Here is a 25,969-nt window from a genome sequence, read left to right as displayed (position 1 = left end):
TCATTTGCATGTGGATATCCAGTTGTTCCAGCACCATTTGTTGAAAAGACTATTCTTTCCTTGTTGAGTTGTCTTAACGTCTTTACTAAAAGCCTTGGCGTTTTTTTTTTTAAGCTAAATTCCCAGAGTTGCTCAATAGCTGACTACACTCAGCCAAGCATACAGTACGCAACTGAATGTGATTAAGATTATGTGAAGGGCGACTGCGCAGCGTCGGCAGGGAGCGCGGGCTGCGAAGAGGCGGGCCGGGCCGAGCTGGGCGAGGGGGAACGCGGACCGGGGAGGTGGCGGCGGCAACCTGGGCCTCGCGGCTCAGCCGCGCATCGGAGCAGGCCTCCGCGGCGCGCGCCCCTCGCCGAGCCCGCCCCGGGCCAGCGAGCGCTGGTCAGTGAGGCCCAGGCCGCCGCCGCCGCGGCGCGTTCTTGAAATCATGAATCCTGTTTATAGCCCGGGTTCTTCTGCGCTTCCCTATGCAAATGCCAAAGAAATTGGATATCCAGCTGGTTTCCCCATGGGTTACGCAGCGTCTCCTGCCTATTCCCCCAACACGTACTCTGGAGCGAATCCTACCTTCCAAACAGGTTACACTCCTGGCACACCTTACAAAGTGTCCTGTTCCCCCACCAGCGGGGCGGTGCCACCGTACTCCTCCTCCCTAACCCCTACCAGACCGCTGGACACCCCTTGCGAAGTGCCTACCCCCAGCAGAGCGCGCACGCACAGCAAGGCACGTACTACCCCCAGCCCCTGTATGCAGCCCCGTCACGTCATCCACCACACCACAGTGGTGCAGCCCAACAGCATGCCAGCGACGGTGTCTCCTGCTCCCATCCCTCTGCCTAGAGGCAACGGGGTCACCATGGGCACGGTGGCGGGGACCACTATAGCCATGTCAGCGGCTACCTTGCTGACTGGCCGCCCACTCCCCAACTCCTGTCGCCCCCCACCCCATCACTGTGCCCACTTATCGGGCCCCAGGAACACCCACCTACAGCTATGTGGCCCCTCAGTGGTGATCACCCTGCAAACGTTTTCGGATGGAGCTGTGCAGTCACATCGTGGAGGTTCCACAGCTGGTGCTGCAGGCCTTGGGCCTCCAACCAGGACTTTATTCTTAATGCTCTCGATACTTAGCTAAACACTTCTACGGCCGGCCCAGCAGGTCCCAGCGCCCTCAGTCTCCAACTGACTCTGTGGGTTGGTCTTAAAGCAAATCCTGTTTGGTGGGCTGCCAGGCAATTTTTTAGCTAACTGTAATGAAAAAATGGGAGTATTAATCTATTCTGAATCATATCTAGCTGAATGCATGTTTAAAGAAAAACAACACAAAAACAAAGCTTGTTCCATCTACCTGCAGTGACTGATGCAGAACCATCATATGCAAAATCCAAAGGAATGGAAAAGTATTTTACAACTTGTATCATCAATGCACTCTTGTAATGTATGCAAAGTCTTAAAGTTATAAGTGTTAAAGTGAATTTCTTCATAGAGCATCTGAAATCTCTTTGATGATTCTTCAGCCTTTTGGTGTTGACGTGGGTTGCCAATTGGAAACATGGACTTCTACTTTCCACCCATCTGTTCCTTTTGCACGGACTGCACTGGGAGAGAGTTGCAGGGACAGGGAGAGTGTGGGGAGGCCACCGCTGCTTGGGGTGCAGCCAGGTTAATGGCTTTCTCTCCATTTAGGCTTGTGGGGTCAGTGTGATGTGGATGTCCTTAGGGATTACCATGAATCCAGTTAGGGACAAAAGGTGGTTTATGTATCAGCAAAGCAATTTTCTCTAAATTTTCATTACAAATCTCTTACAGATAGAGATGATGCTTTCTATATGTTTAATGGAAAAGTCCTATGTAGAGCGAAATTATTTTCCTGGGATGGAAGATATGTGAAAGAGAACCAGCCACACTTGGAGGAGGTATTGGCCTCTCCTTTATTTAGCTTAGAAAAATCATTCCTTTCCCCTGCCCCCTCGGGGGAAATGTCTGAGTCACCTGAAAACATATGTAGGCATTGTTGTTCTCCCTCCCACAAGGAAGGGCAAAGACTTCATTCAGCTGTGTGTTATGAAGAAAGTTGTATATTTAAGAACTTTTAAAAGGGAACAAAACTTTATTGGATATTGATTGTTCCTTGTAGAGAGGCAGGGCTGTGGCTGTGTTTCAGCCCATGCAGTCGATGGGGACTTGTCCTCCGAGACCATCTGGAGGGCGCTCATGGAGATGGCTGTGGGGAGGTGTGAGGAAAGGGCTGGCGCCTGTTGTCTGTGAGCCCCTTTGGCCATATCTTCTTGCGGCTGGGGACACTCAGCACAAAGCACGTGTGGACAGCAAAGGGCCAGGCAGCATTAGAACGTGTTTGCCTGCCAGAACTTATTACAGAAAGGATTTTGTGTTTAAAATCTGAATATTGTACATAAGAAACCAAGAGGATTTTTTGCCTAAATGTGCCCAACTTGTATCGATGGGTGTGTGTGTGGGTCTGTCCTCAGATGAAGTCAGAGGGGGTGGGGGGTGAGGGTTGTTCCCTTTCAGCGGTCTGTCAGCAGTCTGTCACCCCAACGTCATTTCAAGAGCTGTGGGCCTCAGGTGGGGAGGGCACCTTACTCTCCTTACGGCTCCGGCAGCTGGTCAGGGCTCCGGCACTGGGGTGGCATTCAGCCCCGGATGGTGAGTGGGATACCTGACCCCTGAGCCTTTGGTAACCTTATTTTTTATAGTGAGTACTCTTCATAATTTTATTTTTCGCATCTTATTTTATAAGAAATTTAGGAATATCTTTGCATGGATCATTGTAAACAGAAGATTTATTTCTAATGTCTATAACATAGTGTGTTTACTAATAAGTACTTTAAATTGCTTCAAGAGCACTTAACCTACCTTTGTGTGTACTCGTGTGTGTGTGTGTGTGTGTGTGTGTGTGTGTGTGTGTGTGTGTGTGTGGCAGCCATTTACCCCAGACACAGTGTCAACTTCTTCAACTCTTTGTTGGTAATTCCACCTGTGTAGCGGGCGGTTTGTAATATCGATATGTTCTCCAGGGCCTGAACTGATCCAGTAACAGAGAAGCGGTTTCCCCAGTTTAGTGTAATAAGTTAGGAGAAAATATGATTTTAGTATATGTTTTTTAAAAGTCCCAAACAGAGTGCACATAAACAGATACACACATGCGACTACCTGCAAGGGTTGGAGTCATTTGAATTCAGGAGGAAGTTATGAGAAATTATATAGGCTGTTTCTTCCAGCTTGCCTGAGACTTGGCACACACAGGGTGAATGTTTTCACGAGCACTGAATTAAATGGTGTTTTCAAGAGAAAGAAAAGAGTGGGTTGCGTTTTCTCCCCATTTATATCAGCTTTATAAACACTTTCCCCCCTGTAATTTCTAAAAAAATCTTGTTTCCCTTTTGTGAAGTTGAGTTGGGAGACTTCATCATACTTTTGCATTATGGAATACATCTCTGTGGAGATCTTTTCAATTTTGAAACTATCGGGGCATCAGTTATCAATGTGAAAGGTAGATCTTGTCTAGCAGGTAAGAATCTGGATATAATGAATAGTAACAAAACTATCATATGTTGTAATTTTAGCATTTAGCTCCAGTAAAATTAAGGAATACAGTTTCTGTTATAAAGTTGCATAATTTGATATCCTAAGCACAATAGTAGAACATTCAGAGAAATTTTGCATTTTTTATATGTGACATTCCTAATTTGAGAGTCTTTCAGCTAAATTACAGTTATTTTAGAAGCTGAGACAGGCAAATAAAGGAACTAATTCCTATAAACATAGATATCATCATGGACATTTTTAAAAATTTTTGTTCTACAGCCTTCCCCTAAGGTTTAGAAGGTATGTTTCTCTGCTTAGGGAAACCCTGTTTGGATCTGGGCCAGGTGACTGAACGTTTCACGATGAGTGATGGTCCCATCAGCTTGCTGCCTCTGAGAACTGAGGCCAGCATCAGGGCCAGGGCCATCGTGGTGATAAGCACAGAAGCGCTTCCAGAATCTTTTGTCTCTTGTGTTTGATCTTTTCTCAACATTCTTGTTGGTTTAGTTATTAGGCCTACCAGTTGTATTATATGACTCTGTTTCTTCAGTGCTATGCAAATGTAGTATTTACAGGAGCTGAGGGTGGTCCTGGGCCATGGGCTGGACACCTGGTTGGTACTTGGTACTCGCCCTGCCCTTCCCAAGCTGGGCATGCAGTGCCTCTCTCCATCTGCTGGCATCAGCACTTCAAACAAGAGGAAATAGATTCTTGGGGCTTGGGATATACTAATCTCTGGTAGTGCTGTCCTGCCAGCAGGTGGAGAAAGGATGGCAGGCACCAGACGCATCAGTATTGGGGCCTGCTTTTTAAGAAGGAAACTCAGAATTCTTCACCTGTCCTTTGTAAACATTTGGAAAGAGGATTACTCCAACCAGTTGGGTCACCTTCTCCCTATCTGGCAGCTAACAGCTGGACGCCCCAGTTCTTGCCAGCCTGGGCATTGCCCAGATGGGACAGGACGCCTGTCTGACATCCTCTGGCTGTGCAAGGGCAGGCTTAAGGGTGTGGGGCTTGAGGTGGGGTACAGCTTCTGGTTCTTCTCTTGGTGCTTTCTAAGGACGGGGTGTGTCTCTAGAAAGGAGTGGTTGGCATAGGGGAAGGGTGGACTGTGTGACTCTCCTCTCTAGTACGTTTCAAATGATGGTGTGTTTTTTTCTCCTGAGCTGTTTATTGCTCAACCTGAGCTTTCTGAAAGGAGCCTGCAGAGGACACGCTGCAGAGGAGGGTCTGATCTTTTCAGATAGAAAGTTGCAGAGTTGATCTTACATGTTTCAGAGGATTTGCCTCTTTTCCCACCCTATTCACTTGAAGAACAGAAAACCTCTGGAGTAATCTTATTTGAATCCCCAGGACCAATGTCAAGTCACTTGGGACAGGGAGACCAAGGAGAGGCTGGCATCTCTGTGCAGGGAGCCTGCAGTGAGCTTCAGGGGATGCTGTGCTCCCAGGATTGGTGTGCTGGATATGACAAGTGTCTTATCTTGGTCTCCTGAGCCCTATTGGAGTCTCCTATAGCTCCTCGTGGAGACCAGTAGTCAGTAGAATAATTGGGCTGGACCTGAGGCCAGCTCTCATGTGTTCCTGGTGGGGTTACTGTGATGGCCACTCAAGAGAGACCCCAGGGAGCCACTGTTACTGACTAGGAAATGGTTCCTTTTTTTTTTTTTTTAATGATTTTTGAATACCGCTTTTTTTTTTTTTAGACCATTCTCATAGTACTTTTTTAAAACTTAAGCCAGTGTTAAAGGCACCCCTCACCTCTGCACTGAACTCCAGGTGTCAATCAATACAAAGGAACATCCATCCTGAGCCAATTACATTATGTGTAAATTCATGCTATTTTTTTATGCAATCTGATGAGTAGATAAGCTCAGACTTAAAATGCTTAAAAGCACATTTATTTTAACAAGAATTGTTATGTATTAATACTGCAATTTTCAATAAAGATTGACTTGTGTTGCAAAAAAAAAAAGATTATGTGAAAAATCCCAACTGTAATCAGCAGTCACTTTTACTTTATAAACTAAGATTACTCTAGCTAGTGCACTGGATATATTCACTATCTTAATTGTGCTGATGGTTTCATGGGTGTGTACCTATGTCAAACTTATAAAATTGTATAATTTAAATATGTGCAGCTTACTGTATGTCAATTATGCCTCAAGAGAGCTGTTTTTAAAGAGATAAACTCAGGGCAAGAGTGTAAATGAAACAATTTTTTTTTTCCTAATCATTTTTCAGGATCAGCTTCTCTGGTTGGGCCTAAGGTTACACTACCAACTAGGCACTAACAAAAACTTTTATTTGTACATTTCTCTTAACTGACTTTGTTCAAAAACACAAACAAACCATTTAAATTCAAGATCTGTAAGGCCAGGACCATCTCATTACTATGGGGTAAGTATTCACGAGAGCTGTAAATGTGTTTTGACTCTTAAGGAAATGTATTTTTAAGTTTCTTTCCAATGAGAATTTAGTGACTGGGTTTTTCTTTTCTACATAGAATTTAAGTCCCCCCAATTACACAAAGCTCCATTTTGGCAGAGACTTTATCTGTCTGTTCACCCTCATATGCCTAGCATCTAGAACACTGTTAAGCACACAACAGGCACTCAGTAAATACCTGTCAAAGAATGAATAAAATCCCACTTAAACTGTCACCACCTTTTCCTGGGACCATTTTGAACTGAGGAAGGTGGCAGCTCTATTCCTCCTGTTAACATGACAAGTCCATCTCCAGAGGCAGATACTGTCTTCCTCAAATTTTATTATTATTCACCTTCTTATATTTGTAAAAACAAGGTCGTGTGGCTTAGGAATCTCACTTCCGGGAAAAGACCTAAAATGGTGTGTTAAAGATTATGCATAGGATCCACAAACTGGAAGCAATCAGATGACAGCGGTTAAGGAAACCATCCCTAACTGAAGAAACAATCCATCGATTAAAATTATCATTATGACAAGTCTGCAGTAACATGGAAAACATGTAGTGTGAATCAGGAATTGAAAAGTACCATCACTGACTATGCTTACAAATTAAAAACGTATACACAATTATCTGCTAGAATTTATACTCCATGAAGGCAGAATGTTTGGGTTTGTTCTGTTCACTAGACAGTGCCTGGTACGGAAGGTGTTTATTAACACTTGTTGAATGAATGAATGAAACTAAATATAAAACATACCTATGATAACATACCTGAAGGGAATGAACACACGTGGAAAATTATGTTCAGGTGGTGCAACTGTGGGTGTTTCCTCCACTTTCCCTCTATTTTCCAATTCTCCCTAAAGTTGTGATAAAACTTCCTCAGTTCAAAGGATGGTCACAGAAATCCCTCACCAGGCTCAGGCTGCTTCCTCCCGTCCTACAACTAAGGAAGCATCGGAATGGGAGTAGGTATGTGACCTAGCTTCAATTCTAAGAGGGCTATTTTGCAGCGTGTGTGGCTCCAGCCAAGGGTCCCTAGGGTACCGGGTATTTAGGCTTTCCCTCCTGCAGCGAGAAGGCAGCGCTGCCCCCCATTGGAGCCTGCAGGAGAGAGGCTGCTCTTTCCCCTAAGCTGCCCCCAGCGCCTCGCCTCGCCCCACCCCGCCCCCAGCTCACTCCTAGACACCCACGGGGGTCGCTCATTACCTCTCCCGCCCCTGGGAGGGGTATCTCCTTCCCAAGGGGGAGGTCACTCTCTCCTTGAGGGCTCTATCTCCCCTGAGCGTCACCGGTCCTCCCTGGTCCTCCTCATGGGGTCATTCGTTCCTGAAGGAGAGGTCATCCCATCCCCGTAGAGCCCACCCCCCTTGAGGGGGAGTCGCTCGTTCCATCAGTCCCTCTGGGGGGGAGGGTCATTATTCCCCCGTCCCTCTCCAGAGGGGGTCATTCGTTCCCAACGAGGTCACCCCCTCCCCCAGGCCCCATTCCCTCCGAGGGGGTCGCTCTCCCCCAGCCCTCCTGAGGCGGCGCGGCACTCGTACCCGAGGGGGAGGTCACGCCTTTCGCCCGGCCCAGTCCCCCGAGGGTCAGCACCGCCTCCTTCCGGGCCCTCCCCCACGAACGGCCACGCCGGGCGGGGCTCCAGTGCGGGGGAGCGGCGGCGGGTCAGGCTACCGGGTCCAGAGCGCGGAACCGGGCGGCGCGGCGGCGGCGGAGCGCTAGCCATGGCGGGCTGCTGCGCGGTGCTGGCGGCCTTCCTGTTCGAGTACGACACGCCGCGCATCGTGCTCATCCGCAGCCGTAAAGTGGGGCTCATGAACAGGGCGGTGCAGCTGCTCATCCTGGCCTACGTCATCGGGTGAGCGCGGCCGCGGGCGAAGACCCTGAGGGGTCCCGGGGACAGGGTGTGATCCGACGGCCGGGAACTGCCCCTTCTGGGTCCCGGCCACGCACCTGCTCATTCTGGCCTAGGTCCTCGGCCGAGCCCCGCGAGCGCCCTCCAGGTGGGGTCCAGGGGACAGCGGCCCGAAGCCAGGGATACATCCCTACTCCCCCAACCCTCCACCCCCGACCCTAGCCACCAGAGGGACGGGCTCTGTGCCAGCTCTGGGTCCAGAGGCTGCTTTGATGTTGTGTCTTGAAGGCAAAGCCTAGCTAGATCTTCATCCTCGCCATTCATGCTTCCTGTCCCTTCTGACTTGCTCCATGATGTCCTTTGGCTGGGGGTGGGAGGGCTTTGCCCTAAATGACTCACTCTTTGCTCTTCACTTCCCATTCTGATGATCTGCTGACAGAAACCAAGGTTTGGGATTTCCACTTGGTTCCTTTTGGGTCTGTGGCTTCCTGTCCTTTCCTTTGAGCATCAATATGGTAACCCAAGATAATAGAGAGGTCACACTTTCAAAAATCACTTAAGTTCAGTTCCTTCCTTTTATGGGATTGTTGGAGTTTTTGGTATAGGCACCTGCTTTAGACTTATCGTTCCGCATGCTGCCCTCTTTGCTTATATGTCCCTCCACCATCAGTCCTCACCTAGTGCTTAATTTTAATTGATGCACCCTTACAATGTAATAAAACTCGAGAGGAGGTGGAAATTGATTTACCAACTGGGCCCGCTTTCAAGGTTCACCTGGGATGTTATGGTGTCTACAGCTGCTGAGCTGACAGATGTTACCTGCTGCATCGTGGGGGGGGGGTTGTTTGTTTGTTTTTGTTTTTCTTAAAAGGCCTAATACAGTGTTCCCCAAACTGCACATAGAGCTATTTGAGAATCTTTAAAAAATACTGACTGCTGGCTCTCAGACCCAGACTTTCTGATTCAAGTGCTGTAGAGTATGACCAACTCCCCAGGTGATTCTAATGTGCAGCAAATTTTGGGAACCAGTGTCCTAGTGTTTCCCAAACCTACCTGAACATGAAGGACTCATCTGAGGAATTGTTTAAAGGTAACAGGACACCATCCCCCCCTCCCCCCCCCCCCCACCCTGGGGTGGGACTTGGAATCTGTTAACACTGCCTAAGGGAATCCCCATGATCTGGCAGGTTTGGCTTCTACCATCTATCAGTGCAGCAGCAGTAGGTACTGACAGTAGTCAGTAAAAGGGCTTTCCAGGTATGAACTCTGCATCAGAACCACCTGGCCTACCCCCAGGTTTGGACTCTAAGTCACATTAAGTACCATCACAACCAACTCCTTGCCCCCCAGTGATTGTGATGCACCCTTAAACTTCGAGACCCACTACAAGCTGGTTAACTAAACTCATATTGCTGGGTTGGACCTGAAGCATTTGGAATCAGGAGCTGTCAGGCAGCTTTTTCCTTTTGGCTTTTGCTGCTCGTAGGAGAATCAGTTTACATCTACTTCTAGGTATCTAGGGTATCTGTAAAGTTCTAGACTGCATACAGTATATCTGCAGTATGGTAGCCAGGAGTCACATGAAACTGTTGAGCATTTGAAACACCCCTACTCCAAATTGAGATGTGCAATCACTGTACAATGCACGCCAGATTTCGAGGACATAGTACAAAAAACAATTAAATATCATATTAATACATCTTATATTGATAGCATTAACATATATTGGATATGTTGAGTTACATAAAACATATCATTGAAATTAATTTTACCTGTTACTTTTTAATTTTTAACATGGCTACGAGAAATGTTGAAATTACATGATTCGCGTTGTATTTCTGTTGGGCAGTGCAGCTTTATAGGATTCCTATGGAGTGTTGTCTGCCTTGATCATGAGGATTTTTTAAGCAGTAAATGCTTTGCTTTTATACATCTTGCTGTGATCAGATCTGACTCAGGATCTGAATTTAGGGCTTTTAAGAAAAATTTTAAAAAACCTCATCTCTTAACTTTCTGATTCAATTCATCTTGGTGAAATTGTGGTCTCTTTTCCAGTACTGATCAAAGGTAATCCTTCCTCAAAAAGAGACTGAACAGGACTTTCCTGGTGGTCCAGTGGTTAAGACTCTGCACTTCCAATGCAGGGGGCATGGGTTCAATCCCTGGTCGGGGAACTAAGATCCTGTGTGCTGCATGGCCAAAAAAAAAAAAAAGAGAGAGACTGAACACTTCTCAGTTATCTAATTGTATTATCAGTCACAGGATGAGGTAATAGTTATTTACATACTGATTGAGATGAAACCATGTGTCTCTGACTTAGCAACTCACTATCCAGTCAGCCCTCTGTATCCTCAGGTTCTGCAGCCACAGATTCAACCAACCATAGATAAAAGATATTAAAAAAAAAATTCCAGAAAGTTCCAGAAAGCAAAACTTGAATTTGTCACTTGCCAGCAACTATTTTTACATAGCATTTACATCGTATTTACAACTATTTACATGGCATTTACTTTGTATTAGATATTATAGGTAACCTAGAGATGATTTAAAGTATAGGGGAGGATGTGCATAGGTTACATGCAAATACTATGCCATTTTATATAAGGGTCTTGTGCATCCGTGGTTTTTGGTATCCCCAGGGGTCCTGGAACCAATCCCCTATGGATACCAAGGGATGACTATACTTGGTGGTAAAGTAATAGTGACCCTGCTCTAAGCTTCTCTGTGTCTGACTAGAATTAAATGGAAGCTTATACTGCAGCTGAATTCCTAGAAATCCTGAAGAAGAGGACTTCTTAGGGAAAAAGCCCATCTCTAAGATGGGTAGTGAACTTGGAGACTACTCAGACAATAAGTAACCAAATAAGCAAATTTCTGAAGTCTCAGCACCTAGAGCTTATAAGGAGGGGAGAGGGATGCTAGTAGTATTTCTTGACTCTAGAAATTACAACAATAGTAGTCACTATTGATGTTTAACAACAGCTCTGATGGGGAGGAGTTCTGATTTGTAGTACTGGCCAATTTCCACGGTGTAAATGCTCCCATTGTGGCCAATTTCAGTCTGCTGATAATGGCTCACAAACATTGTTCCAAGCATTTGACATGCATTAACTCACGTAACGTCACAACAATCCTGTGAAGTCTTGTTATCATTCCCGTTGTATAGATGGGAAAAACAGGCACAGAGAGGTTAAGCAGCTTGGCCAAATTTATGCCTAGTGAGTGATGAACTGAGATAGGCTGGCTTCAGTCTGTTCCAGTGTCCTAACCACTATGCACCAATGCCTTCAGATTTTTAATTATTCAGGCTGGTAGTGAAGTCTCCACTTCAGAGGAGAGAAACATACATGTGACCTGAATTCTTAGAGAAAAAGTAAGAAACTATTATACATTTACTTAAAAGATATGATTCTCCTTTCTAGAGGGCATATATAGCATAGAGGGCAAGAAAGGAGACTTCGAAAGCAAAAAGCTTGAGTTCAAATGCTGACTCTGCCATTCACTACCTGTGTGACCTTGGGCAAGTGACTTAACCTCTCTGAATTACAGTTTTCTCCTCTGTAAAATGGAGAAGAATAATGACACCTGCCTTATAAAGTGGTCAGTATTAAATTAGTTAATACACATAAAGAGCTTAGATCAGTACCTGGCACCTAAAGACATTCAAATGGTAACTATCATTATCATAATTTCTATTATCTCATGGTAATTCTGCGGGTCATAGTGCATTGAAAGTGTTCAAATACCTAGTAATAAAGACAGCATTCACTGAGCATATTCTTTGTGCTGATCACTGCACTAAGTTACAAAGTTAAGCAGCTTTTGCAAAGTCACAACTAGTAAACATCATACTTTCAGCCTCTGGCTACCAGAGGCTCCCTAGCATTAACTCAAATTCATGCAATCCTAATGGCAATTTAAGAGACCTGTTTTATTTTGTAGCTGGGTGTTTGTGTGGGAAAAGGGCTACCAGGAAATGGACTCTGTGGTCAGCTCTGTTACTGCCAAAGCCAAGGGTGTAACCACGACCAATACTTCTAAACTTGGATTCCGGATCTGGGATGTGGCCGATTATGTGATTCCAGCTCAGGTAAGCCTCCCACTGTGTCTCTGTCTAAAGCTCAAGCCTCTAGTTAGCTGCTTTCCCTTCACCTTTGCACTCTTGATTAGTGATTGGCATGCCCAGAGTTCTAACATCACCAATGCCCAGACTGATGGTTTTAGTCCAAGAGAGCAGTGCAGACAGACCTCTTTTTGGCTTAGGGTCTAACAGGTAATATTCAATCAGCTACGTTTCTTCAGCCCTAAAACATGGCTGGCTTAAACAGAGGAAGCTTTCCATATGGACATCTGAGTCTGTCACCGGACTTGAAAAGTAGAAAAGCACGTTTTAAATCCTGGGAAAAATGCAGGTGGAACTATCACCTTTCCACATTTTGTGGTTTGCTTTACTGTTGTAAACCCACAAGGTAAATCTTTTCAGACAGCGTACAAACTTTAACAGCCCGTAGAGACCCAAAGCCAAAGAAGAAGGAAACAGCCATACCCATATAGGATTCCATCAGGAACACAGGGGAGGGAAGAAACTGTTTGATGCAGCATCCTAGTCTCCCGTCTGTTAATCCACAAAGCTCCAAGTTAAATATTGACTCTCTTTAACCATGATAATGGCTCTGATCCACAGTCAAACCCCACATATCCCTCCAGATGGCCCACGTGCTAGGGTGACTGGGGTGGCCACATGCAGATAAGCTGCCAGCTCTTGGCTCAGAGCAAGGACTTCAGAAACTCTCTCTTCAAGTGTGTTCATTTTCCCTCTGCCTTCTCAAGAGAAGGCTCTCGTGGGGTGCCCAGAGAGAAATCAGAGCTAATAAGCCATAAAGGTCAAATGGAACAGGGGACTCATAGTTTGCTGGAGGAAGCTGGTGCTGTTGGCATGCACCTGTCTCTACAGAGAGACCTCTGCTTCCTACGAAGCCACGGCCTCGTCCTGGCAGGCTCGGAATATCACACTCCGTCTGTTTACTGGACCCACAGAAGGGTATGGCCCCCTGCTTCTGCCCCTCAGTGGAAAGGAGCACACAGCAGCTCTGCCTTCCAACTCGGATCGGAGCCGGGGGCCGTGTGAGTCCCACACGGCTCTCTTCATGAGCTTTCACGATATCCTGCTCCTCCAAAGATGGAACACAAACATGTATTTGCACCGCATCTACTCGGCTCATCTCCAGACTGAAATTTCCCTAAACTTAAAATAGATAAGAAATAGGAAACAAAAAGTAAACCACACTGACTTGTTCAGGTCTAACTCCGGAGAGACGCAGGAACAGCCTTCTGTAAACACCAAGCAAGCAGTGTGTCTACATATGGAACACGGGAGCCTGCTGGGGCGCCTGACCCGGGCCTCCTACCACATTCTCATGCCCCCTCCTGCGGCCATTTCCTCATTTCCCTACATGCTTTGTTCCAGGTCTGTCTTTGAAAGATGCCAACTATTCCCAGAGCGTCTACCACCTTATCAGACCTGGGAGTGGAGATGTCTACAGACCCTTTGGTCCCTGAGTTTCCCTGATGGCTCCCAGCACTGACTGCTCTTCTCAGGAGTATGAAATGTTCAGAGCATTTCATTTTAGAGCACCAGCGCCCAATAAGGAGGAGGTCCAACTAGAATTTGCAGGGTCTTTGTCTTTTTTTCCTTGTACTGGGAGGTCACTGTTAGCAATTCTTCAGTCTCATCCCCAAGTGAATTGCTCTCCAGAAACTTTAAATCAACCATTTGGCACCTTCACACTTAGGAGGAGAACACAGAACCTTCTCAAAAGGAGAAGTGTCAGGCTTCCCTGGTAGTGCAGTGGTTAAGAATCCGTCTGCCAATGCACCAGGGTTCAAGCCCTGGTCCGGGAAGATCCCACATGCCGCAGAGCAACTAAGCCCGTGCGCCACAACTACTGAGCCTGCGCTCTAGAGCCTGCGAGCCACAACTACTGAAGCCCGCGCGCCTAGAGCCCATGCTCCACAACAAGAGAAGCCACTGCAGTGAGAAGCCCGTGCACCGCAGCCAAGAGTAGCCCCTGCTCGCCGCAACTAGAGAAAGCCCACGCGCAGCAACGAACACCCAACACAAACAAAAATAAAATAAAGAAAAAAAAGGAGAAGTGTCAATGGCGAGCCCTGATTGGGCCTTCTGTATAGAATGTTTTATGTATTTATTTTAGTTCCTGTTAGGAAAGAGAACCAGCCTAACTTGAGACCTCTGAGGTCTTGTGTTTCTGCGCCTGTGAGGTAATCCGGTTGGCAGAGGATATACTGAGCACTTATTGACTCTTTTCCCTCAAGTCAAGCTTTATTAAGGAACCATTTCAGGGTATAGACATGTTTTTTTAACCTGAGGTGAAATTCATGTATCACAGTATTAACCAGTTCAGAATGAAAACTCCAGTGGCATCTAGCACATTCACGATGTTGTGTACCATCACGTCAGTCTAGTTGCAGAACATTTTCATCAGTCTAAAAGGAAAGCCCCCACTCATTAAGCTATCATCCCCTTGTCCACCTTCTCCCTCACCCCCTCACAACCACTAATCTACTCTCTGTTCCTGGATTTGCCTATCCTGTACATTTCACATCAATGGGATCATACACTACGTGGCCGTTTGTGTCTGGCTTCTTGGACTCAGCATCATGTTTTTGAGGTTCATCCACATTGTAGCCAGGTCTGTGCTTCATTCCTTTTTATGGCTGAGTCATGTTCCCTTACGGGTATGGACCACAATTTGTTTATCCATCCATCCGTTGATAGACACTGAGTTGTTTCCACCTTTAGGCTATTGTGAATGGTGCTGCTGTGAACATGTGTGCAAGTATTGGAGCCCCTGTTTTCAGTTAGGTTATAACTCTCATCGGTGAGAATGGGAGACCCTAAGATCAGTGTTTTTAACTGTTTTCTGCATGGCACGGGGGGGAAGTGAAGGCACTGTCCTAGTAAAGGGTCTTCCCTGTGGCTCTGCCTGGCTCCTCTGCAGGTAGTATGCAGCACTCTCTCCCCTCTGCCTGCTTTACAGGAGGAAAACTCCCTCTTCATCATGACCAACATGATCGTCACCATGAACCAGACCCAGGGCCTCTGTCCTGAGGTAGGCAGCTTCTTGGGGAAGAGCCTCGGGTCTCATACCCACCTCTCTGTGCCTGTCCCACTGTGGGTGGGACCAGGCCATGTGCAACCTGTTTTCACTGGTTCTTCTTTTTCCAGATTCCAGATGAGACCACCGTGTGTGAATCCGATGCCAACTGTACTGCTGGCTCTGCAAGCACCCACAGCAATGGTACAAACCTGTGGCTGTGACTCCACAGTAGATGCTTAGCCTGGGGAGGGTAGCCCCCGACCAAACTGCCTCCCCCGTGGGCCCCCTCTCAGAGGGACATCTCCAGGATGGAGAAATCCCCCACACGAGCCTGGGAGAGCCTGGTGTCCAGACTGGGGTCCTGGGGCCCCCTCGACATTTATCTCTGTCATCTGCACCCCAGAAGCCATCCCAGATCTTGCCCTGTCCTGTGGCTCTGCACCACCCCAGCCCTGCAGTTGGCAAAGCAGTGATGTGGCTAGGACTTAGACAACTCTTTTCCTCCAATTTGAATTTCTGGATGCTGTCTAAATCCCAGAATTAGACTAGCTCAAGATTGATTGCATAGGATACATGGTGGAGTTTCTACTCTGCCTCACAAAGTAGAAAGTAGGAGACCCCCATAGACCTGGGTGCCCCTCGCCCCTGTAGGAGTTGCGACAGGAAGGTGCGTGCCGTTCAATGAGACCGTGAACACATGCGAGGTGGCAGCCTGGTGCCCGGTGGAGGATAACGCACAAGTGCCAACGTGAGTCCTGCCAAAGGGACAGAAGTGTCCTAAATGCTGGGTCTCGGGCCTGAGAGAGGTGGCAGGGGAGTTGTGGCTTTGTGCTCTTGGTGTCAGCCTGTAGCGTGAGGCTTCCCTGGGCTGGTGGTTCTCAACCACAAGGCAGCAGCCCTCAGTAGCTAGTGGGCCACGGTGTTTTTCACTCAGGATAAGAGTGCAGGTGACTTATTGCTAGTTAGGCCTCTGTCAGTTGCAAGTAACTGACAGGAAGCAGTTCTCAGGGCCTTAAACGGGTGTGTACACACACACACACACACACACACATGCACAGTGGGGGCGGTTTGTTGTTCAACTAACCACAGAGATCCCAGCATGGCTAGACCTGGGGCTCGAAGGACAGCATCCGAGTCACCACCTCTTGGCTCTGCTTCCCTCCGTGGTGGCTTCGTTTGCAGGACCCATGGCATAGTCCCTAGTCCCCCTGCCCAGCTGTCCGTAAAGATTCTAGACCTGTCCATCTTCACAGCTTCAGCCACATCTGTCAACCCATCCAACCCATCACTGTGGCTGGGGGATGGACTTTGCTTCTGGCTCAGGCCTGGGTCATGTGCCTTCCTAGCTCAGCGGGGAGTCAAACCCACCCGAATGACACAGGTTGAGAGTGGGGGAGGCGTGGCTTTTAAAGGAAGTGTGGGGTTCTGTTACCAGAAAAAAGGTACAGATGCTGGGCAGGAAAATTATTAATGTCCGTTAAAGTGTGTTTTATAAACTAGAGCAGGTTCAAGGTTGCCTAGAATAACATTCTTTCGAACTGCGATCAGCTGTGCTGTGAGTGGGTGGAGTCAGAAGTAAGCTCTCGGAACTGCTGGCAACCTGGGGCCTTTCTCAGCGTTCAGACTGAGGCCTAGATAAGCCTACGGGAGCAGGTAACCATGTGATCCTCACCCTGGGTGTGTCGCAACACAAGAGAATGGTGAGGACTGCGGATTGCTGAGGGCAACAGCTCCGGCAAGGGAGGGAAATACTAGAAGACGAGGAATCCTAGCATTCTGGAGCTGGAAGGGACTTTATGGAGCCGGTGGCCATGTGTGGCTACTGAGCACTTGAAATGCAGCTGGGTCCAAAATGAGCTCTCAGCGCAAAATACACTCCAGGTTCTGAAGGCTTATTATTAAAAAAAAAAAAGTAGTATCTCATTAATAACATTCTATGTTGTTTACATGTTGGAGTAACATTATAGATGTATTGGCTTATTACAGAAAAGCTCATTTCACTTGTTTCTTTTTACTTTATTTTTGGCCGCGAAGCATGTGGGATCTTAGTTCCCTGACCAGGGATGGAACCAGCGCCCCCTGCAGTGGAAGTGCAGAGTCCTAACCACAGGACCGCCAGGGAATTCCCTCTTTTTACTTTTTAATGTAGCTACTAGGAAATTTTAAATTACAGTGTGGTTTGTGCCTCACAGTATATTTTCACCGGACAGTGCTGTTATGTATTTTTTTTTAATGGAGTGTAATTGCTTTACAATGTTGTGTTAGTTTCTCCTGTACAATGAAGTGAATCAGCTATATGTATGCCTATATCAGCGCTGTTATAGATCTAATCCAGTGTAGGATGATTTTTAAGTGTACACTGATACAAAAAATTTCAGCACTGAGTCACATGGAGAGAAAGGTCTTCCCATCTCCACTCTTATTCAGCCCCTGGCTGATATCAAGGAGGAGATTCTGGTCTGGAGTGTGTTCAATACCTCTCTGTCCCTCGCTGATTTCCATTTCTCACAGAGAACAAGCCCCAGGCTCAACACCTTGGGCTGACAAAAATATGTCAGCTCGTAATGACATTGTTCTTAGTTATATTTATTTGAACGATGACCTCTAACTTGTGGCAAACGATATTTTTTATGGTCATGATGGAAAGTTTTACTTCAAAATGAATGTCAGTAAAAAAAAAAAAAAAAAAAGAGTTGATCCTAAAGGTGGAAACAACCCAAATGTCCATCAACAGATTGTGGTGAACACGTACAATGGAATGTTATTGAGCCATAAAAAGGAATGAATAAAAAGCTCTGACACAGGCTACCACAGGGATGAACCTCGAAAACATGCTAAGTGCAAGAAGCCAGACACAAAAAAGTCACATACTGTCTGATCCCATTCATATGAAATGTCCAGAATAGACAAATCCATAGAGAAAGAAAGAAAGTAGGTTGGTGGTTCCCGAAGGCTGAGGGGAGGGGAGAATGGCTAGTAGCTGCTTGACGAACAAGCAGTTTCCTTTCGGGGTGATAAAGATGTTCTTGAACTAGATAGAGGTGATGGTTGTATAACACTGGAATGTGCTTCATGCCACTGAATTGTATACTTTATGAATTTTTTTTTTTTTTGCAGTACGCGGGCCTCTCACTGTTGTGGCCTCTCCCGCCGCAGAGCACAGGCTCCGGACGCGCAGGCCCAGCGGCCATGGCTCACGCGCCCAGCCACTCCGCGGCACGCGGGACCCTCCCGGACCGGCATCCCCTGCGTCAGCAGGCAGACCCCCAACCACTGCGCCACCAGGGAAGCCCTGAGTTGTATACTTTAAAATGGTTAATTTTATGTTCTCTGAATTTCACCTCAATTTTTTTTTAAAGGAGGGTTAATCTTAAAGACAAGTATTGCACATGAGGCACACAGCGGTATAGGGAGTGACAGAAGTTTGAGAAACGTTGATACAGTCCATCCCCTTGATACAGGGACGAGGGAATTCAAAGCCCCAAAAGAAGTGCCTCGGTCAAGGTCTTTATCAGCGGTAGCGGCAGGCTCAGCTCCCCACGTTGTGTGGCCTCATCACTGGCCCTGCTCCTTTCTCAGGGTGGGGAAGACTGCTGAGGCTTTTTATAGCTTCAAAGATTCCACCTGGGGGGCTTCCCTGGAGGTCCAGTGGTCAAGACTCCACGCTTCCACTGCAGGGGGCACGGGTTTGATCCCTGGTGGGGGAACTAAGATCCTGCCTGCCATGTGGTGCAGCCAAACAAACAAACAAAAAGCTTCCACCTGGGTCAGGGCCCCCCCCCCACCACTGAGGAGTCAGTCTACAGTGCCAGATCCTCCTGAAGAAACCCTCCAAAGCAGTGGGGTCCCCTTGGGAAATTCAACTCCTACAGTCAGCAGGAGCTGACGTGGCACTTCCAAGGTGTGGTGCAACAGCAGACATGCACTTTTTGTGTCAAGCCTGTAGGTGAATTCACCTTTGCTTTTGCTTCTTAAACCAGATCTGTTGAGCATTCCCAAGAATACCTGAGGGAGGTAAGTCCTGAAACCCAGCACCTGCCGGATGAGTGATTTCTAGTGAGGCCACGAGGCACCACCCCTCCCGCCCTTCGTTAGCTATTCCTCAGGTTCTTAAATTCCCACTGCCTTGAGGAAGAGGCCCTGCCCTTCCATGACTGGAAGAAATCAGAAGCCTTGGTTTGCAGTCTCCTCTCTTGACCTGGTGTTTATGCAGAGGAAAGTAGAAAAGATGAGATATGTTTTACTTTCTTCTTGGCAAAGTGACATCGTAAGACACATGGGTATGCGACTTAAAAATATTACCTAGGGGGCTTCCCTGGTGGCGCAGTGGTTGAGAGTCCGCCTGCCGATGCAGGGGACACGGGTTCGTGCCCTGGTCCGGGAAGATCCCACATGCCGCGGAGCGGCTGGACCCGTGAGCCATGGCCGCTGAGCCTGCGCGTCCAGAGCCTGTGCTCCGCAACGGGAGAGGCCACGACAGTGAGAGGCCCGTGTACCGCAAAAAAAAAAATATTACCTAGGTATATTAGGAGTGTACATATGTTTGTACTTTTGTTAACAATACGTTGTAATTTTTTTCAGGCCTGCTTTTTTAAAGGCTGCAGAAAACTTCACTCTTTTGATTAAGAACAACATCTGGTATCCCAAATTTAATTTCAGCAAGTAAGTGGCGGCCAGCTGTGTGAATTCGCCAGTGTCTTGGGGAAACTTGTGGCTCTTCTTTGAGGTTGTCCTTGCTCCTATTTTCTGCTTCCTCCCAACTTTAGGAGGAATATCCTTCCCAACATCACCACTACCTACCTCAAGACGTGCATTTATGACGCTAAAACAGATCCCTTCTGCCCCATATTCCGACTTGGCAAAATAGTGGAGAACGCAGGGCACAACTTCCAGGACATGGCTGTTGAGGTAGGTGTAGGTCCTCGCTTTTCTAACAGTCTTTGACACATCTTCTTCTAGAATGGGCTCTGAGGAAAGCTCGCTCTGTCTGTTCGCAACCCACAGGGAGGCATCATGGGCATCCAGATCAAATGGGACTGCAACCTGGACAGAGCCGCCTCCCTCTGCTTGCCCAGGTATTCCTTCCGCCGCCTGGACACCCGGGACGTGGACCACAACGTGTCCCCAGGCTACAATTTCAGGTGGGTGTGAGCTTGGGCCCCATTCCTCATGTGCTGGGGGTGATGGTAGTTGCATCACTCCCCAGTGGGGGCCTCCACACCCACCCAAGACCAGCACTCAGGCGGCACCCCAAGGGCAGGTGGGGAGGCGTGTGCCACGGAGAGTGGTCCAAGCAGGGCCTTGCCCCTGTGGCATCCTGACCTGTGAGCGCCCTCCTCGCCTTTTCTTGCCTCAAGAACGACTGTCTGCTTTAGCTTTCCTGGGCCGGCCAGCCTCAGCCAGGACCCTGCTGGGGTCTTTTTTCTTTTTTTTTTTTGGCTGTGCACTTGTGGGATCTTAATTCCCCGACCAGGGATTGAACCCAGGCCTCCTGCAGCAGAAGCATGGAGTCCTTACCACTGGACCGCCAGGGAAGTCCCTCTGCTCACTAATTTTGAGGAGTGGATGAGCCTGTGGTCCTCCAGTCCAAAGGCCTCTGGGGCCTGATCCATGAATTGGTTTCTCGGTTGATCTGGCCCCCAGAATCTCCCAAGGTGCAGGGGATACAAGTTTTAGCCTCAGGAAAGGCCTCTGCTGGTATTTCCCTGCTAGAAGTGCTGTGTATTGGATTCCTGGGGCTGCCGTAACAAATGACCACAAACTGGGTGGCTTGAAACAGCAGGAATCTGTTCTCTCACAGTTCTGGAGGCTGGAAGCCCAGAATCAGTGTGTCAGCAGGCCAGGCTCCTTCCTTGCCTCTTCCAGCTTCTGGTGGCTCCTGACAATCCTTGGTGGTCCTTGGTTCATAGGTGCATTACTCAGTCTCTGCCTCTGTCGTCACATGGCCTTCTCCCATCTGTGCCTGTGTCCCTTTGTCCTTTGTCTCTCTTCTTTTACGGACACCAGTCATATTGGATTTGAGGTCCACCCTAATCCAGTATGACTGCATCTTAACTAATTACATCTGCAAAGACCCTATTTCCAAGTAGGGTCAGTGGTGCTCTTTTGCTGCTCTTGTCTCCCTCTAGTGGTGATGTGTGGAATCAAATGCACAGAGCATCTGCTGTCCTCGTGAACCATCTGGCTCACTGATAGAAGGGCAGATCCTTGCATTTTTCCCTAGTAAGGGAGTCAGATTTGCATTGCTCTATCTCTACGGTTACACAGTTTCTTGTAGAAACCACTGTGGAAAACTTCAATCTTGGGTTGGAACCCCAGAACAGAGAAGCCGATGGGACCCTCACAAGGACACCCACCCCCCTGACCTCCACCAGCATCAGGCCCCACCTGAGTTCCCCGGGCCTGGACCACGGCATGAAGTTGTGGGCCAGACAGATCTCAGGCCACAGCTTAGGCTCCTGGTGGATCCCCTGTATAACACGGGCAGCAAATGGTATCAGTCTCAGTGGTTCTCCCCCCAGCATGCCCCTTCGTGTTCTATTTTTGCATGTGGGATCTTAGTTCCCCGACCAGGGGTTGAACCTGTGCCCCCTGCAGTGGAAGCACAGAGTCCTAACCACTGGACTGCCAGGGAATTCCCCCTCCTGGTGGTCCTTTATAAATGGTTTTATTGAGATATAGTTCACATACTACACAGTTCACCCATTTAAAGTGTAGAATTCAGTTGTTTTTAGTATATTCACAGAGTTGTGCAACTGTTACCACAGTCAATTTCAGAACATTTTCATCACCTCAGAAAGAAACCCCAGACCCTTTAGCTGTATCCCTCTATCCCTTCAGCTACGTCAACCCCTGGCAACCACTAATCTACCTAATTTGCCGATTCTTGACTTTCATAGGAATGGACTCATACGATATGTGGCCTTCTGCGACTGGCTTCTTTCACCTAGCATCATGGTTTTTTTCCAGGTTCATCCATGTTGTGGCATTTATCAGTACTTCTCTTTATGGCTAAATAATATTCCATGGTGTGGGTATAACACATTTTGTTTATCCACTCATCCAATTGATGGATCAATGGTTCTTTAATACAAAAAATGTCCAGTGCTGAGATGCTCGGTCCCCCCACCCACAAAGCAGACTTGGCCATCACTGCTGGCTGGCCACCTTCTGTTAGTGGCCAGGGTCTCCTTGAGAGAGGCGGGGCTCAGCTGTATCAGGAAGGACTTTCAGAGGAGGAAGTTCCGTTTTAAGTCGTAGGAAGTGAGGGTGATGACAGAGGAGGGATCTCTCCGTGCACCCTTGTGCCAGCATTCCAGACGCTCTGCCCTGCAGGCCCCAGCGCCCTCCTCCTCAACAGGCCAGCCCTCCTCCTGCGTGGCTCACATGAGCCTGGAGAAGCCCCGAGGTGCTCGAGTGTGGTTCGTTCGGTAGGCAGAGCGAGCCCTAAGCCATTGCCAACTCCGCCAGGGCCTTGGGAGTTCACTCTGACGTCCCTCAGCAGGACCCAGAGGCTGTCTCAGGCCTCCCTGTGCCTTTTCCCTCTAACCTGGCCTTCTTTACCAGGTTTGCCAAGTACTACAACGACCTGACCGGCACCGAGCGCCGCACGCTCATCAAAGCCTATGGCATCCGATTCGACATCATCGTGTTTGGAAAGGTAGCCTGGCCGCCGGCTCCCCTCGTTCAGAGCCCACTGGTCCTCTTCTGGGCCGGCCAGGGGCAAGGGGCCCTCTCCCCACCCCTATCACAACTTCTTTTTCTCCCATCATCTGCAGGCTGGGAAATTTAACATCATCCCCACCATGATCAACATTGGCTCTGGCTTGGCGCTCTTAGGGGTGGTGAGTGGCTCACTTAGACCTCTCTGGCCACCCGCCTGGGACTGTGACCCCCCCCAGCACTGCAAGTTGAGACCCTCTGCTGGCATCCTGGTTCTTCCCCTTGACCCCAGACTTGTTTCTAGGCTCGACCCTCCAGGCTTATTTCCCTTCCCCATCCCCACCTGCTTCCTCCTGCCCTTCTCCAAGACAGCGCTCCTCGGGCCCTAACCTTTTCCCCCCGGAGAGATGGAGGAGCCCTTCATTTCCTTGGAAGATCCCAGGCTTTGTGGGAAGGGGCGCACACAGAATAATAGGGCCACAGCATCCTGCCTCATTCTTTCTTGCCCTGTGCTGCATTCAGGCAACAGTGCTGTGTGATGTCATTGTCCTCTACTGCATGAAGAAAAGATACTACTATCGGGAGAAGAAATATAAATATGTGGAAGACTATGAGCGGGTAGGTCGCCTCCTGAGCTCCCAGCCGGCAGGAAGGCCCAAGCGGCCTACCTCACCTGCCTCTTGTCCCAGCGGTGAGAACCCCTAGGTCATCTAGGTGTGTTGTCCACTCGCGCAGTCACATGCGACTCTTGTCATCTGCTCCATTTCTAGACCACCTATACTAGCCTTTACTTCATACTTTTCTTCAAATGGACTCACTCTTTAAAATCTAGCCTTCATTTTAATCAGTGATGTCTCAGGTTAGTTATGATAATGGATATCATGCCAAAACCTCTGTCCACACTCTACTTCAATTCGCCTTGAAGAGAAAGAGGGGTTGGGGACCCCTAGGACCTACCTGAATACGCTCAGTTGTGAAGGGCTGTCCAGACGTCCTCAGGGAAAGTCCCCGATTCCCACCTGCCCGAAATGGTCCAGGCTTGCCTGCGGGCAGCACAGGGCGGTGCACATGTATCCATAAGCATATCAACTGACGATAAGCATATTGTTCTTTGCAGGGTCTTGGCAGTGAGACGGACCAGTGATGCCCACCCCACACCTGGGCTCTCCTTGGCCCTCATCAGAGCACAGCAAGGAGGGAGAAAAGGCTGCCTGCCATGTCACCCCAGAGGAAGTTCCAGATTCTGAGTCAGTCTCCACAAGTACTGCAGGGTTGCCCAGCTGCTCCCATGTCTGGTGTGTAGGGTTTGCGTAGTAAACCACTACGCACGTTGGTCACCTCCTGTCTGTGGCTGGGTCACCTCTGCCGTTCCTTCTCTTTGGGGTCACTGGGGCAAGCTCTGGCCCGAGGGCAGTGAAGTGGCTGTGGCTACAGGGCCGAGGACTTCTCCAGGGCCGGGTCTCCTCAGAAGCTTCCATCTCCAGCCCCCTTCGAGACAGGCCCAGTCCTCCAAGGCCCGGCAGCTCCACTCAAGCACTGTATAAGGAAGGCGGGACACCTGGCTGTGCTTGTAGCTCTTCGGCACTTCCAGGCTGCTGTTCCCCTCCCCCCACCCGAGGCTTCAACCACGAGGTCATGAGGCGGAGCTAGTGTTTTTCCTTTGAGAAGAGCTACATTGAGATGACTGAGGACCAAACATTAAAACAAATGATTTTCTTAATCTCTGTGTGGTTTCACAGCGTGAGCTAGAACTTTCCTTCCTTCCCCTTTACTTGGACCAGTAAATCCATTTGTTATCCCAGCTCACTGTGCTCCTGAAACAGTCTATTGCTGGAGCTTAGGTTTTTTTTTTTTTCAACTTTAACCTTCTCTTAAAACCTAAGAAGTATGATCTTTGTTAGCTTGTGTTCCTATAGAGTTTACGAGATTCTTTTTCTGTGGTGTACCGTTTGTCTTACCGGTGCTTACATTTTACATAAAAGTGTGGGTCTGCACCACAGGGAACAGTTTTAGGTGACATGAAGGTGGCTTATCCTCCCTCCTCCTCATTTGCCTTCCAGAAACCTCCAACCAAAAGCAGCACCCCCTACACCTACCTTGCCACCGATGTGAAATGTTAACGAAGCTATTTCTAGCTTGCCTGCACACCGACTCCATTCCGCATCAGGTGTTCAGGATCTCCCTAAAGAAAGCAGCCTGCCCCTCCTCCTCGTTAGGAATTCATTTCCAACTGCTGAGGGAACGTTTATTTTAGAAGTGCTCTGCTTCTGCAGGATAAATGGCCAACCTGGGCTTTTCTTGCTCTGGGGAAAAAAGAAAAAAGTTTACAGACCCCTTTGAAGAAGTTCTGGTTCAAGCTACCTTTCTGAAAAATGCCTGCTTGAACACACCAGTCACATGGAGCTGGAATTTTTAGGAAAGGCTTATGATCTTGCAGGCTAAGGAGTGATGGTTACTGGAGTGAGGAAGACTCCTTTCAGCCTCCCTTTTCTAAAATGGAATGCTACAGCCAGGTGGGATGAGGGTTGGGGGTGGCACTGTCCTTTAACTCACCAGAATCATCTTGCTTTCTGCTACAGCCCCACTTGTCGGCACTCCTTGGCACTGCCTCTTAAGTAGGGTTCCTTCAGCCTTGCATCCATGGATGACCTTCTAGGAGATTCTGAAACCCCTAAAGCTGTGCAAAGTGATGCACCTGTGTGCATATCTGCTCCCTTTCATCAGATTCTCAGTGGGGTCTTTGAACAGGAACACCTGCTCTTGTCTCTGGAGGGCCCGTATTTCAATGTTGTATTTCTGCAGTCATGGAACAGGAATCTTTCAGATTTCATCTACTGTCGCTTGATAACAGAAAACTGAAGTCCAAAGCTAGTAAAGCAATCCTGTGGGCTAGGTTCACATTTAGAATACAGGGAGCCCTCAGCCCGCAGTCTGGAGAAAGCAACCGTTCTAAAATAGTCTCCAGAGGCCATGAAAACCGGCAACCGTCAAGGCTCTGCAGAACACTGAATCTGCTGACAAATTCAGCCTACTTTCTGAGCCTCGGTTTACAGATGATGATCCATAAATGGGGTTAATACCTACCTCACGGGTGAAGTGTCACATTGCATGCCTACCCACGGGACGTATTCAGTGTGTGATTCAAACTGCTACCGTAGCTGCTCGCCTGTTTGGTCTCCGTCAGAAGAACCTATCTGCCAGTGACCTGCCTGGCAGAGCAGTGCTTTGCAAGCTTCAGCATACAGGTGAGTCACCTGGGGATCTTGTTTAAACGGGGCCTGGGAATATGAATTTCTAACCCAGTCCCAGATGATGCTGACACTGCTGATCCCGGGACCACACTCTGAG

General features: G+C 48.2%; 1 protein-coding gene and 1 pseudogene across 2 annotated transcripts; both read left to right on the top strand.

The window, feature by feature from the left end:
• The first annotated feature begins 430 nt into the window (after positions 1-430).
• On the top strand, positions 431-1,016 carry LOC132436459 (myelin-associated neurite-outgrowth inhibitor-like; annotated as a pseudogene).
• Positions 1,017-7,593: 6,577 nt separating this feature from the next.
• Positions 7,594-24,407, top strand: P2RX4 (purinergic receptor P2X 4). Of its 2 annotated transcripts, XM_060028015.1 has the most exons (12): positions 7,594-7,844; positions 11,784-11,931; positions 14,900-14,971; positions 15,088-15,160; positions 15,611-15,707; positions 19,541-19,621; positions 19,726-19,867; positions 19,964-20,100; positions 22,526-22,619; positions 22,738-22,803; positions 23,144-23,239; positions 23,739-24,407. In XM_060028015.1, exons 1-12 carry the CDS (start codon positions 7,711-7,713, stop codon positions 23,763-23,765), a joined length of 1,167 nt encoding a protein of 388 aa, XP_059883998.1. In that variant the 5' UTR covers positions 7,594-7,710; the 3' UTR covers positions 23,766-24,407. The 2 variants fall into 2 exon arrangements, with proteins under 2 accessions (XP_059883998.1, XP_059883999.1); XM_060028016.1 differs by lacking the exon at positions 19,541-19,621.
• The last annotated feature ends 1,562 nt before the right edge of the window (positions 24,408-25,969 follow it).

This window comes from Delphinus delphis, chromosome 13 (assembly GCF_949987515.2).
Source record: "Delphinus delphis chromosome 13, mDelDel1.2, whole genome shotgun sequence".
Lineage (NCBI taxonomy): Eukaryota > Metazoa > Chordata > Mammalia > Artiodactyla > Delphinidae > Delphinus > Delphinus delphis.
This window is presented reverse-complemented; position numbering and strand designations above follow the sequence as displayed.